Genomic DNA, 14283 nt, shown 5'->3' on the forward strand with positions numbered 1-14283 from the left:
ACAAGATGCTGTGAGCCCTAGTTCCATAGAAGTAGCATTTTGTTAGAGTGATCCTCAAGGAAATATCAAAAAGGGATAGGAGGGTTGGGGAGCTGGGCAGCCAAATCAAGATGGTTCATTTTAGTTGCTTATAATGGCTCAGGGTAATATACATTCATCTCTTAAAAATACCAGAGAAGCATCCATGACTGGTATGATCCTGATGGTTTCTCCTCTACTCCACCATTTCCAGCAAGAGGCTTCCATGTTCAAGGTTACCCTATGGTTGCCATCACATCCACAATCCAGGGCCCAAGCACCACGTTAGAGCAAGTGGAAGTTTATACCCACTATTGTCAGCTTTTTAAAGGAGACTTCCAGGACATTTAACCAACTTTGAGCTAACTTCTTCCCATTGCCCAGAACCACAATGGGCTATAACAGAAAATATAATCTTTCATTTGAACATGTTCGTACCCCAAATAAAACTAAATTTTTGTTACTCAGGAACAAAGGGAAATGCATATTGGATACACAGCTAGCAATCCCTGCCATAGGAGTTCTGTAGGCTATGTGAGTGTGGGTGATCCCTGATCTCTTAAGGTGCTGGGAATCACACTGAGTCACTGCCCAGCTCCTGGACTTCCTCTAGGGGTAGACAGCAGTTTATTGTCCATGTTCTTTGAGTACAATCCGGTACAAATCTATTTCTACCCCCTTAAACTTCTGGGTGTAAGATACCTACAGACAAATGTTTTACAATGATTCTGATTTACATTTGCTTTCTATTTCCTCCCTGCCAGCTCCAAGTTTGGGCAGCTCCTTGAAAAAGACAGCCTTGGGATGGAGGTCTCTAAATCTGGTTACAAATTCCAGAAAACCCTGTGTACCTAGGGATTAGAGATGAGAACATATCTCTGCAACACTATGCTTTCGTATATCAGTTTGACATGAAGCAAAGGGCGGCTGGGGTCAGATCCACAAGTCATGATGTAACCAGCTCTCTCCCCTTCAGGTTCTTATTATGAGGTGGTGCAGAAGGATACAACAGAACAGCAAGCAGTGGGGAATGGGCCAGGGTGTGTGTTTTATTAGAAAGAACAGAGAAAAGGCCTTACTAGATTGGGGGGGCGGTAACAAGGAAGTGCCTGGATGTAAAAGCTTATACAGTGCACACAAAGGGGCAGAAGATGTGCAAACATGCAGATCTGCTGCTGCTTTGCTGCTGCTTTGCCAGGCCTCCCATTGCCAGCAGATTCCATCAGTTGTGTTTTTGCATCTCCAGTTTTCCTTAAGACTTATCTTACCTTGCCTTTAATTTACTTAGTTTAGTTTGTTCAGGGATATTCCCTTTGTCCTTTTATTTTTTGGTCCCAATGGGCTCCTGACCTCTGCACTTTTGAGGCACTATCTCCTGTCTGTCTGTGCTTTTACAGCTGTGGGCAAGCAGCTGAATTCCAAGGAAAACTTCCTGTCTCCTTATTGAGCTTGTTGACATAGTAAAGGGGACATTTGAAAACAGGTTCCACAAGCTCAGAGATTTTATTTCTTCTTTCTTTAGTCTAGGGATGACACTATCCTGGTGCAAAAAGGAATCCCTTCCACCCTGAAATGTAGTGGTCATGAGCTCCTTTCCCCAAACTCAGTTTTACAGTCTGGAGTCTGTCAGTTCTGAGTTGGTAGATGGCAGGTCACAGAATGAATTAAATGTTGTACTTCTCCTGGACCATGCAGCCCTGTTATGTGTTAGATAAAAACCAGCAGTATCGATCGACTCAGGAAGAGCTGACTTCCACCTGTTCTTCTGCACAGATGAATTTTTCAGTCAAGGCTGTGCCCCTGGGTCTATCAAAAATTCCAGTCTCTGTAAGCTCTGTATTGGCCCAAATGTGTGTGCTCCCAACAACAAAGAAGTGTACTATGGCTACACAGGGGCTTTCCGGTGAGTCCTTTACTCCAAACATAAATACAATATCCTAGTTTTGACTAGATTTTTTAAAGGAACTAAGGTGAAATTCTTATGTTGCTAGTCTGTTAAGTGATGCATGTATTAGGATGAGATATTTTGTAAATAACATAGAGCCGTGCATGAAGGGACAATCAGGTCCCTCCAGCACACTGTCTGCCAAAGTGGCTCTCCTAGAAAGAAAAAAAATGATGTATGGTACAGATTAGCACTTCTCAACTGAGGGCAATTTGTCCTCCATGGAACACTGACACTATCTAGAGATATTTTCGATTGTGACAACATTGAGCATGCATTGAGCATGGGGACTGCTATTAGCATTTGGTAGAAGCAGCTAATCTTCCTACAATGCACAGGATAACACTGTACAGAAAAGAATTATGCAGCTCCAAATGTCACTAGTGCCAAAGTGATGAAACACTAATCTAGTTGGATAAACACTGAGTCAGGAAATTTGATTCAAGCACTTCCACGCACCTCTGGGTAACCTAGAACCATTCTCATCTGGAAGTACAGACTAATGAAGTAGATGATTTCTAAATTCCTCACTACAGTTGTACATTATAGAGTTTCTATCATTTTTCTGGAGACACCTATGTAGCCTACATTACTTAGTTACCCTTTTTGCTCCAGGCTTCTGTTATCTGGTACCTTCTGAATCCATGAAACACACAATGCTGGTGGTATTGTAACTGAACTTCCCAGTAAAGAAGTGAAACACAAAGATCATCCCTATTTTTCAGTTAAAATAACCTTGTAAGTTAAAGTAAGTACAAACCACATTCCACACATTTCTAAGTGTACAAAAGAATGTGTTGTTTTCACAGGAATTTAAGAGATTGAAGGGACTGAGAATTGTAGTCCACTTTTAACCTTTCCCTGGTCTCTTTTTGGTGATGAAATGTTTGAGAATTACAGATCACGAGAAAAGGCTCAACTTTTGCTTACATGTTTAAAACATTTTCATAAAAATATCTTTTATAAAACCTAGCTATACCATTAAACATATCAAACTGACAGACTATGAACTGAAAAGAAAATGAAATGCATTCAGTGTATGGTACAACAAGCATTAGCCTTTTTGGCTAGCTTTCCCCAAAACTCTTGAACAGATGCAGGAAGAGGCAGATTATTTTCCATGAAGCAGGGGGGTTATTGTAGCCAGACAGTGGATCAGGGCCTACTTACTCTACAAGAGTCCGATGTACCTGGATTATGGAGTAGGGCCTTGTGCAGATGCTGAAGCACACACGAGTCTAGTGTATGTGTGATGTGTACTTTTAAAGGAGTGCAGTTAAAAGGAGTAATGGATCCATACTCAAGAGAGTTCATTTTGTTTGTATTTCTTTTCTGAAACTTCTTGGAGACTTGTGGCTCAGACATGTGTTTACAACCCCCAATACCTCATCCAAAGACATGCAGACTGAGATTTAGTAGGGATAAGTGCCTTAATAGCAGGATGGCCACACTCTCCGCATTTCTCAAATGAAAACAAAACAAAACATAAAAAAAACACCCTCAAATGCCCCCTGGATATTAAAATCCTTTTTTGAAAGGATGAAGGATATTACAAATTGAGATTTTTGATTAAGCTTCAGTCTCCCATAAATGTTGCACAGGCATTCACATGTTTAAAAAAGCTGAAGGAATAGTTTCCATTCGCATTTCATATGCTTGCTGGGGGAGGTATCACCTCACTAGAAAACAGATTTTCTGCTGTCTGTGTTGTTAGAAAAGGATGTAATCTATTGGAGAAGCTGTATCAAAAATTCTGATTTAGTTGATGAGAAATGGAAAAAATGGAAATAAAGTCTTTGTAAATAGGGAAGGGTGGAGGGGGTGAAGGGAGGGCTAGGAATGGGCAAAAAATAAGAACCAAGATGCATCATGTAAAGGTACAAGTTCCCAATGAGAAATGTAATTGTGTTGTATACCTACAATGTACCAATAAAAGAATTTTTTAAAAATTCTGATTTAGTATGTGGGATTGAGATTGTGTAAGTACATAGCAATTTAGAGCCTTTCTTTTTCTTTATTCTTTATGTTGCTAAGTAATAGAATGGAAGCTGTAATTGCTGATATTAGGTGGCAAGCCTGGATCTATAAGGTGACTCCTTGAATGACACATGTGTCAATGTGATTTCCTCTCTTCTCTCTCCCTATCTGGACCTCTGCAGGTGTCTGGTTGAGAAAGGAGATGTGGCCTTTGTGAAGCACAAGACTGTCATGCAGAACACTGATGGTACGTGCACATGTTCCTCTGTCCTCAGGAAATCTGGTTCAGTAGGATTCACTGGTATTTAGGGGTGACTTTGTAGAAGAATGACAGACACTGTCAGCATCCAAAGCTCTACTTCTCAGCCTGTGTATTCAGTGAAGAGGAAAGTGTTCACCTGGATAGGTAGAATGATCAGGCCCATGGGGTTCCCAAAGGCCCTAAATCCTCCCCCAACAGCTCAGATTTGCTCCTAAATACTTCTGTGCCAATTTCTCAAGAATAAGACATTCCCTTACATACTGATAGTATAATTACCAAGATTAAGTAATTTTACATTAGATGGATTTAACACTACACAGTACATGTTTAAGTTTTCAATCATTCCAATAATGACCTTTATAGCTTTTCTTCCCCTTGCTGTGGAAGCTGGGATATAGCTCAGTGGTAGAGCGCTAGCGCTAGGTTAGCATTCACAAGGCCCTGGCTGTGCCCAAGCAGCTGTGTGTGTGTGTGTGTGTGTGTGTGTGTGTGTGTGTGTGTGTGTGTGTATTTTCTGGCTCTATCCACTGAGAAGACCTAAGGACAATAACACACCAGTAGAAAGGAACCAGGAATTCTTGGAAAAAAAGCTAATTTCAAGGTTGGGACAGAAAAAACATATGGTGAGCTACACACGTTGAAGTGTTCAAAGAATGATGAGACATGTCAAAAGACACAAGAGCAAACATGAAGGACTGCTTTCTGCCAAATCTGGGAATTTTGAACATTAAAATAATGATAGCTGTAAAGGCTAATAACGCTAAGAATCCACAAGGCAATACTGATTAGACAAGTGAAGAAGGGCAAGGTCTTCCTTATTTGAGAATGCTAAATCAGTGAATGTAGCTAGAATGGCAAAGCTAGAAAACTTTTATCTGGCAACCAATATGATGACAATCAATTCAGGGAAGAATCACCAATGAGTGCCGGTCAGTGGTGAAAGTGGGGCAGCTTTGACATTAAAACAAAACAAAAATGAACATTGGTAAGAATAAGCATTCCATGCTCCGCAGTGTCTCTTCCTGCCAGCAAACTCACTAATGTCCAGGCTGTTAATCACTTCCCTGCTCCTCTCACATGTGCTCCTCCACTGTGACATCTAGAATGAACTAGCTCAGTGCCAGGTCCTCTAAGAAGCCTTCCCACATCTTATAACAAGTATCCTCTGTCCATGTTGCTAGTGTTACTGAATTAATCACAATCTATGATACTCTTCATCTGCTGGACATCACCGGGTTCTTTTTCCACCTGTCATATTCCCAGCACCCAGGATAGCACATGGCACATAGCAGTTGCTAAGAATGTATCTGCAGGAATATTGGGTTGACTAATTTTTTTCCCCTTGTATTATTTTTGCTTTTCCTTTAAGGGTTTTCCTTCTTTCTGCTTCAGAGTGTTACCCTAACTTTGGTTCCTTGTCACCCTTGATTTCTTTTTATACTTTTCTGAGTACCCCCTCATCTTGAGGCCTTTACTCTCCATTCTTTGCAAAGACTCCAAAGTCTTTACTTCCTAAATAGAATCTAGACAGTAGGTCTGAGCTCTCATCCATTCCAGTATTTCGATTCCCCAACATGTCATTTTAATGTACAGAATACATTGATGTTGCAAACTCAACTTACATAAATCCAAATTCCTCATCCTTCTCTTAAAGTTCACTTTGCTTCTCATAGCCTCTATCCCTATAGTCTTTTCATGCTCCTTGCCAGTCAAGACTAGATTAAGTCTGTCAATGTCTTATGTTATTTCTTAAAAACATATGTATTAAGTGTTATGTTACAGCATAGAAGAAGCAAGATACAAAGGCATGTGTTTTTTAACACTCTTAATAATATATGGATGTGTGAATATTGTGTGTACATGTAATAAAAAGATAGAAAGAAATGTACTAATACTGAAGATGTGTGCTGTGGAATTATAAATGTTTCAAAACTTTCTTCCTGATTCTATGCAGCATTTTACACATTCCCATAAACTTGTATTGATTTTATCAAAACACAATATTTTACCCTTCTAGATGCCTATGGCTACCCTCCTAGCACAGACTGAATCACCTTCCATTTAATTTTTATCTAAATATTCTACCTTTAGGCCATGGTTCATTCATTAACACTGGTTTTCATTCAAGAGTCTTTATAGACCCACTGTTCCTCCTGCCTGAGTGACATTTGTTAAGATTTAAAACTAAGAACAATGATAAATATGTAATGTCATGAAGACACATATGTAGATATATGCATATATAACAAGGCATGGATGGACATACACAAATGCAATATCAAAGATTAGAACTCTAGAAGTGAATGGGATTTGGGGAAGGAAGATTTTTAGTTTATATGTAAATATATTGAAATTTTATGAGCACAATCTCATATACTACTTGTTCAGTTAAAAAAAAGAAATTTAATTAAAAAATGAATAAAATGGGGCTGGGGATTTAGCTCAGTGGTTTCACCGCATGCTGCGCAAGAGCAAGGACCCGAGTTCGATCCCTGGTACCTTAAAAAAAAAAAAAAGAATAAAATAAAAGTAAAAATCTTGCATTATGAGAGAGAAATAGAAGTTGGTAAAACATGTTTAACACTCACTTTGGGTGAGTTTTGTTTTTCTTTTTGCAAAGAGAATATACAAAAGATAAAGCAAGAGGTTGACACAGGAAATTGGCCTATACCACACAGGCATGTGCACATTTTCACTTAGAACTAAAGGAGGTATCAGATTGAAAATGCTGGTGCAGATTCCTTCCTCTCTGTGTTGTATAAACTCAATATGTGCACTTTTGTTGCTTCAGCTGGCCAAAGGCCCCAGATCCTCCACACATCAGTGGATCGGTCCCAATCCTGCAGTGACCAAGGCCATCTTCTCTGGCTGATCCACCTTCGGTCTTCTCTCCCCAGGAAACAACCCTGATTCGTGGGCTAGCAATCTTAAGAAGGACGACTTTGAGCTGCTGTGCCCTGATGGCAGCAGGAAGTCTGTGGATGAGTATGAGAAATGCCACCTGGCCCGAGCCCCAAATCATGCTGTGGTCGCACGGAAAGATAAGGCAGAATATGTTCGCGAAGTGTTAGTGAAACAGCAGGTATGAACCAACCAGGGCCTCCCACCTTTTAGTCCTAGATGGGTATGGGTTATTTGGGGGAGTTCTCAGCTAAGTATAGGCCTGACTCCATTATTCTTTTATGAAAATGAATTGGGAGACCACACAGACTGGATCAGAATATCTGGGTTCAAATATCAGCTCCTAGCATGCTAACTGTGCTATCTTAGGTATGATTTAGCTGCTTTGTGCCTCAGTTTTTTCATATATAAAATACAAATAATAATACTATACCCACTTCTCAGTTAATATGGGGATTAAGGAAGTGATGCATGCAAAGGTCATAGGACAATATGTGGCCTACAAGAAGTGCTCAAAATGTGCTAGCTATGCAATTATAGAACAGGGTCTCTCAGGCCTGGCTCTGCTTCAATATTTTAGTCACTGGAAATAAGTCCCCACCTGATGGATGAACCCTCAGGACCAGGAATCTACCTTCCTGCCCTTTGACTTTGCTCAGGGATATGATTATTTTCTCCAAATCTGTTCTTGTTCAAAATAAAGAAGACTGATTCTGTTTCCTAGCAATCCTTGACACAAGCCTTGAAAAGTACACTTGCCAAGGCAGACTGAGCAGTGCTCTCAATAGTCTGAAAAACAAATGATCCCTAGCCTCAGAGAGCCTCCTCTCTGGGGAGAACAACCATGTCAGGGCCAGCTTGTAGGGGAAAATGGCTGCTTGAGAATTCTAATCCTAAAGGCCTCTCTACGCACAAACATCACTGTTCTCTTCAGTATAACTTCTACTTGTTGGCTCACCATTAGCTTTCTTTAAAAATTAAGATAGCATATCTTCAGCAGTCTTTTAAAGCACATGATGATAATATAAGCATTTAATGAATTTTCACCATTTCACCTACAACCTTAGGAGTCCTGGAGAAGTTAAGTGGCTAGCCCAAGATAGGATTCAAAAGGCAGCCAAACACGAACTTTTAACAACCATCTCTGCTGTTCCTCTTGGAAGACTTAGTTAATGTCTTCTTTGGTAGTAATATCCAAAGGGACATGTTATTTTCCTTGTACTTCTATAAGCAGCCCCCATGGGCAAGGGCAGTGAAGGGGTGGGGGGAAGAGAGATTAGAAAAAGCAGGAGGGGCTGTGGTGGTGTCACACACATGTAGTCCCAGTGCTCTTGCAGGCTGAGGAAAGAGGATTGCAAGCTCAAGTCCAGCCTGGGAAACTTGTGGAGTCCCTGTTGAAGAGGAGAGAAGGTGGGGCAGGGGGAGAAGGAGCGAAATATTGAGGTGAGGTGTGGGACAAAGCCCAGGAGCACCCCGCCAAGCTGCTGATGCTGGATCAGCCCAGGGTGGGGGTGGAGGGGGGCGTATACCCCACCTGGGCTCCGAGGCTTAGAGAACTACAGCTCCCAGCTCCCAGCTAACACAGCTAACTCACAGGCCAAGGTGCTAAGGCCGGGTCAGTGGTCAAGCAGGGACACAAGCCATGGAGGAGACACCGCCCCTTCAGCTGGGCTACAACAAGCTGCACCTGGAGAAGCTGACCCCGGGTGTCACTGTCATCCTAGACTCTTCCCCAGGTGTGACCGAGGTGACCATCATAGAAAAGGCACCTGCTGAATGTCATATGGTTTCCTTCATGAGAACAAAAAAATAATTATGATGCCTAAGGATATGAAGAACTTTTACCTGATGACCAATGGAGTGTGAAACTAGATAGCAGCACATCATCCCGCTAGGCAATATGGCATTTAACAGTGCCTCAAAACTAACTCAGCCCAACCAGTCTTCCATGTATTCTCTTCCTAATGCACTAACTCAGGCAGATGTGGAAGATGACACATATGAAGCCAGTGAGGACAAGTCAGAGAAGCTTCATTTTGACCCTTGCAGTATGATATTTGAACAGGATTCATGCAATGGGAATGGGAAGGTTTGCCTTGCCTACAAAACTGGGAAACCAGCGTTGGCACAAGACAGTGAGATCTGGTTCCCAGACAGAGTGTTATATTGGCATTTTCTCACAGATACTTTTACTGCCTATTGGCACCTGCCCATCACCCACCTGGGCCTACCCCAGTGTTACTATGAATTCACCAGCTATGGCATTAGCCCACAGGCCAAGCAGTGGTTCAGCTTGTATAAACCCATCATCTACAACACAGACCTGCTCATGGAAGAGACCAACTCCTTTATGAATAAGCTGGATCCCAGAAAAGTGTTTAAGACCAAAAATCAAGACTTCAGTTTCAAAAAAGAAAGGGCCTATTCAGCCTGCAGGTGATCAGAAAGGGCTCTTAGGCCCCTCCACCTCTGAACACTCATCTGGCTCTGCAAACTCTGTCCAGAAATGAGCACACACCCCCATCTCTCCACCAGCCCCTCAGCAATATTTTTCACGCATAGATGGCCTCGGGGATGGCCACAACCTCAGATTTGCTGTAACTGTAAGCATCTTCCTGAGTGATCAAAATCCTAGGCCTTTTACTCCCACTGATATTAGCTGGGAGTTGGAAGGGCATACTGAATTTTATCCGAGTCCTTCCCTTACACTCTTCCCAATGGGTTGTTCCGGCCCCTGGCTCCAAAAGCTATGGAGAATTTCAGATCTTGTTTAAGTGGCCAGATAAATCTATTAAGAGCTTTCTTCTTCTTCCATACCTGACCCTCAATCCCTTAACAGTAGTTAACAGTAGAGAAATCCTCTGAAAGAAGCCACTGGTTTTTGACTCATGAACCATTAGAATTGCACATTTCAGTAAGTAGGCACTAGTCAGATGTGGCTATTTAAATCATATTAAAAAATGTATGTCTTCAATTGCCTTCACCACATTTCAAGAATTCACATGGCTAGTACATTCCAACTTGGACAGTACAGAGATATGGAATGTTTCCATCATTGCGGAAAGTTATTTTGGACATCACTACATCAGAATATTTTCATACTGATCTTCAAATCAGTTAATTTTTATTGTTAAATAATATCAATGCCTTAATTTGGTGGGTTGTAATATTTTATGAAAACTTTGATATACAACTGTATATTCTTTATATAGTTTACCAGGAATCCATCTCATTCTTCTCATCTTTCTCAATTGTTTCCTATGAAGTTTGTTACCCTCAGAGAAGGAAGGAAGGAAGGAAGAGAGAGAGAGAGAAAGAAAGAAAAAGAAATAAAGAAAGAAAGAAAAGAAAGAAAGAAAGGCAAGGATAGGTGGGAAAGGGGCAGTTCTCAGAGGAAGGTAGGACAAAGGCCACTACCAAGGATTTCTGGGCATCATGAAAACATGCAGTTGGGACCTCAAGTGGGTAAATGGCAGGTGAGGGAAGTAGAAAGTTCCTGAAGCATACCCTGTAGCTTCTCTTAGTTCGTTGTTCCCAGGGCTGGTTCAGAGTTTAAAGCCTTCTCTGATGCATGTTCCCAAATGCTCAGGGGCACATCTTCACACACTTTCTGTTCATTTGGCAGAGTCAATTTGGAAGTCATGTATCTGACTGCACAAGCCAATTTTGTTTGTTCCGGTCTAAAACCAAGGATCTTCTGTTCAGGGATGATACGAAATGTTTGGTCAGAGTTGAGAATTCTGTCACCCCTGAAAAGTACTTAGGAGAGGAGTATGTCAAGGCTGTTGGTAACCTGAAAAAATGCTCAACCTCACGTGAGTAGGAGGAACACAGCATGGGGAATTTGCAAACAAAATGCAGTGGTGGGTTCTGGGGTGGTGACTATAAAGGAGAAGTGCTGTGACTTTCAGGATATGGCCATGTGGGCAAGATGAATCAGCGAGAGAACAACCTAACCTACGCCCTGCACATATGATAGGCTAGCCTGAATGGCTAGCCTGCAGAGAGAGGGGGCACAGGCCCAGAGCATGAAGGTAGTGAATTTTTTGGACATGCAGAGCTCCATCTTATTTCTAAGAAAATGAAGGGTTTGCATGCACATAACCATTTCTCTGAAGTAAACTTTTTATTAGAGTTACCTACTCCACTAGAAAAATGTGGCTACTTAAAGTTGAAAAAAGTTTATTTTCTTAGTCCCATCCAGCTGCATGTTAAGTGCTTAGGAGCCACGAGTATCACTGGAGAAAGTTCTTTCAGACAGTGTTGCTCTAGACAGGTTCAACAATGATAAATTCTGGTAACTATAAAGTTGTCAAGGATACAACTCATTTGGAATAGATCTAGGAATTGAAATAGAGCACACCTTTGCAATATAACTATGCTGGGAATAATGGATTCACTAGAAAGCATTTGGAAGATATGGGGGAGTAACATGCTTGGGCAGTTATTTGTCAACTGTAGTGAACAGATAAGAGAGTCTTAGTTCTAATCAAACATGCTTATTCCCAAGGCCCGGAGATACAGATTCAGTAAGGCTGTGACAGCTCAGGGTGATTGTACTTTAAAAGTTGCCCCATATAATTCATTATAATTAATTGTAAGCGATGTGCTTGTCTAGGGCCACTGCTGCAAAACCCAAGTAATACTGACCTAAGTCGTATCTTCCACAAGGGGAGAGAGTCTGGCTCTACTGTTCTCGGCTCCATCCCTTGTCCCCAGTACAAAGTCTGGCAGGTGTTTCTTGCTATATCAGTTCCTCACTTGCCTAAAGAGGTTGGGGAGGACAGTCTTCCTGGGGAACTTCCAGCGACATGAACTCAGGTGTGTGAGATGCCCCCATATGAAACAAAGGAGGGGAATGCTGGAGGGCAGGGAAATCATGTTACAGCCCTTACAGTCTCAGTGTGGACTCTTCCCAGGGGAGGTGCAGAGCTGTATAGGCAAGTAGACATGAGCACTGGGAGAATGTCCCAGTTCATGCATTGGAAGTGCAGGGCAACGTGTCTGAATGCCTTGGTACTATGCTTAACTGTCCATTCATTCAACAGTTCATAAATAAATATAAATATATTTCAATATCCTTATTCTCTGCTCCACAGGACTCTTGGAAGCCTGCACTTTCCACAAACTTTAAAATCCAAGAGATGGGTCTGCCGCTGCAAGGGAGATGACAGCTCAGGTGACCTACAGGCTTCTTTCTCCTAGTCTTGCTGGCCTGAGGAGTTTGTGCCAACCCTGTCTGTCTTTGAACTCTGTGTTGTCACATGTACAGGACACAAATAAAATTTTTTGTTGAATTTTATATTTCAAAAACTGCCTTCTTTTCTAAGTATTCCCAACAGAAGGATTTCTTTATTCTATCTTATTAAATATGTGTGTAACAGAGCCCCTCCTTGTGAGCTCAAGATTCAGTCTTTCTCTGCAGCTCTGTGTGGTGCCACAGCAGCACAACCTGAGTCCAATCTAAGAAACAACCTTTTGTAAAAGTCTGTATGGTCATAACAAAATCAAATGCATATGGTCTTGTGTGTGTGTGCTTGTGTGTATGTGTGTTGTCAAGGGAGAGGCAGGAAGGAGGGTGGGAAGAGTGTTACAAAGATCAAGTGTCCAGTGAGTACAGAAAAAAAATGGAAGATATATCTTTATCTTGATATTTTTAATAAAGAGCATTTAGCATAGCCAAGGTCCTGATTCTAACCAGTTAGAAAAAGTGAAATTGAAATATCTTTTGCTAAAAATCATCCCTTAGCCTGATGCCAGTGTAATTTCTGCCTTGTCTCCTACCTTTCTCAGCCCAGCTTCCTGTAAGGTTCCTTTGCTTTGCCGTGCCATGTTTATTATAATCATCTGAACATATAGAACCAGTCTTTTGTTCTATCCACTTCCCTGAAGTTACCCTACCAAGTCACCACCCACCTGCCAACTGCTCGACCAGCTTACTTCTTTCATTCTTGAGCTTGTTCTTGTGCTTGATACAGCTGACTGCTTCTTTCTCCTTAGAATTCCTTCCCTTGGCTTTTCTGACACAGCAGCTCTCTGCTTTGATTCCTGCCTCTCTTTATTCATTTGTGGCCTTTACTGTGGGCTCATCTTACCAGCCTGGAAAATCTTATAGAAATCTGCCTGGAGTTCTTCTCTGGATCCAGTGCTCCTCTTACTTTCCAGGCCTTCCTTTAGCCAAGCTAATGACTTCTGGGCATCCATATTGATAGTTTTGACCCCAGCTCCCAGTATCTGCACATTGATACCTCCTATCACCTGTGTGTCTATCCTCTAGAATCTTAAAGCATTCAGAAGCCCAGTAAATAAAATCTTGGGGTGAGGATATATCTTAGTGGTAGAGCACTTGCCTAGTATATGCAAAGCTCTCAGTTCAATCCAAACATGGCAAAAACAAAACAAAACAAAAACAAAAAACTGAGGGGAATCATCCTGCTCTTCCCTCTCTGGCTTTCCTAAACCAACTTTTGTTAAAATGTATTTTATATCCACTGAAGACATGATCATTTACCCAATTATTCATGCCTTAAATGGAAGTGTCCAATATCAATTCATGGTTTTCCTTCAGTCCACATCCAATGTCACCCAATTCTGTTAATTTGACCTTCTAAATAATTCCCCAGTTGGCCTCTTTCTTTTACAAACTCCTCTCACAGCCTCCATTTACAGTCAGATGCAAAACTGCAGATATGAGGTTTCTACACACAACATTCCACATCTATCTTCTAGCACCTGAGGAAACAGGACTCTGGGCCCACTTTACATTCCAGGCTGAATGTGAACCAGCTCTGCTTTGCTCTGAGCCCACCAATATGCTGCCCTATTTAATATTTACCTAAGTTCCACCATTACCTCAGATCCTAGAATAAACTTGTTTTGTCCTTTGTTTGATAAGATGTCCCATGTTTCCTTTGGGATATGATCTGTTTATTGCAACAGGTCAATAAACTTAATTTTGATAGATACAGGAACTCTCATGCAACAGGGCTAGAACAATTAACACTCAGCACCATTCTTCATAAGTTCATTACTAAAATAGGATAGACAGATGTTATTGGGTATCAATCTACATATAATCAAAAGGTAATGTATACCTATGATGAATAGAAGCATCTCCACTGAAGTTAGAAACATGGAAAGAAAAACTTTGATTACCACCAATCTTATTTTACAGTGGTTG

The 14283-nt window shown here is 41.3% G+C and overlaps 1 protein-coding gene and 1 pseudogene across 1 annotated transcript in view; both read left to right on the top strand.

Annotated features, from left to right (window-relative positions):
- The window catches only part of LOC101719398 (serotransferrin), a 31069-nt gene extending 18664 nt beyond the window's left edge, over window positions 1-12405 (top strand). Inside the window, exons 13-17 of the mRNA XM_004834254.4 lie at window positions 1792-1921; window positions 4123-4187; window positions 7100-7284; window positions 10729-10918; window positions 12203-12405. Coding sequence (XP_004834311.3) covers window positions 1792-1921; window positions 4123-4187; window positions 7100-7284; window positions 10729-10918; window positions 12203-12237 — 605 coding nt within the window. The 3' untranslated portion in view covers window positions 12238-12405. The remainder of the gene's footprint in view (window positions 1-1791; window positions 1922-4122; window positions 4188-7099; window positions 7285-10728; window positions 10919-12202) is intronic.
- LOC101719046 (tubulin polyglutamylase complex subunit 2 pseudogene) lies at window positions 8560-9800 on the top strand (annotated as a pseudogene).
- Window positions 12406-14283: the final 1878 nt, after the last annotated feature.

This window comes from Heterocephalus glaber, unplaced genomic scaffold (genome assembly GCF_053883595.1).
Source record: "Heterocephalus glaber isolate CG9 unplaced genomic scaffold, H.glaber_assembly_v1.0 deba00001504, whole genome shotgun sequence".
NCBI classification, from domain to species: domain Eukaryota; kingdom Metazoa; phylum Chordata; class Mammalia; order Rodentia; family Bathyergidae; genus Heterocephalus; species Heterocephalus glaber.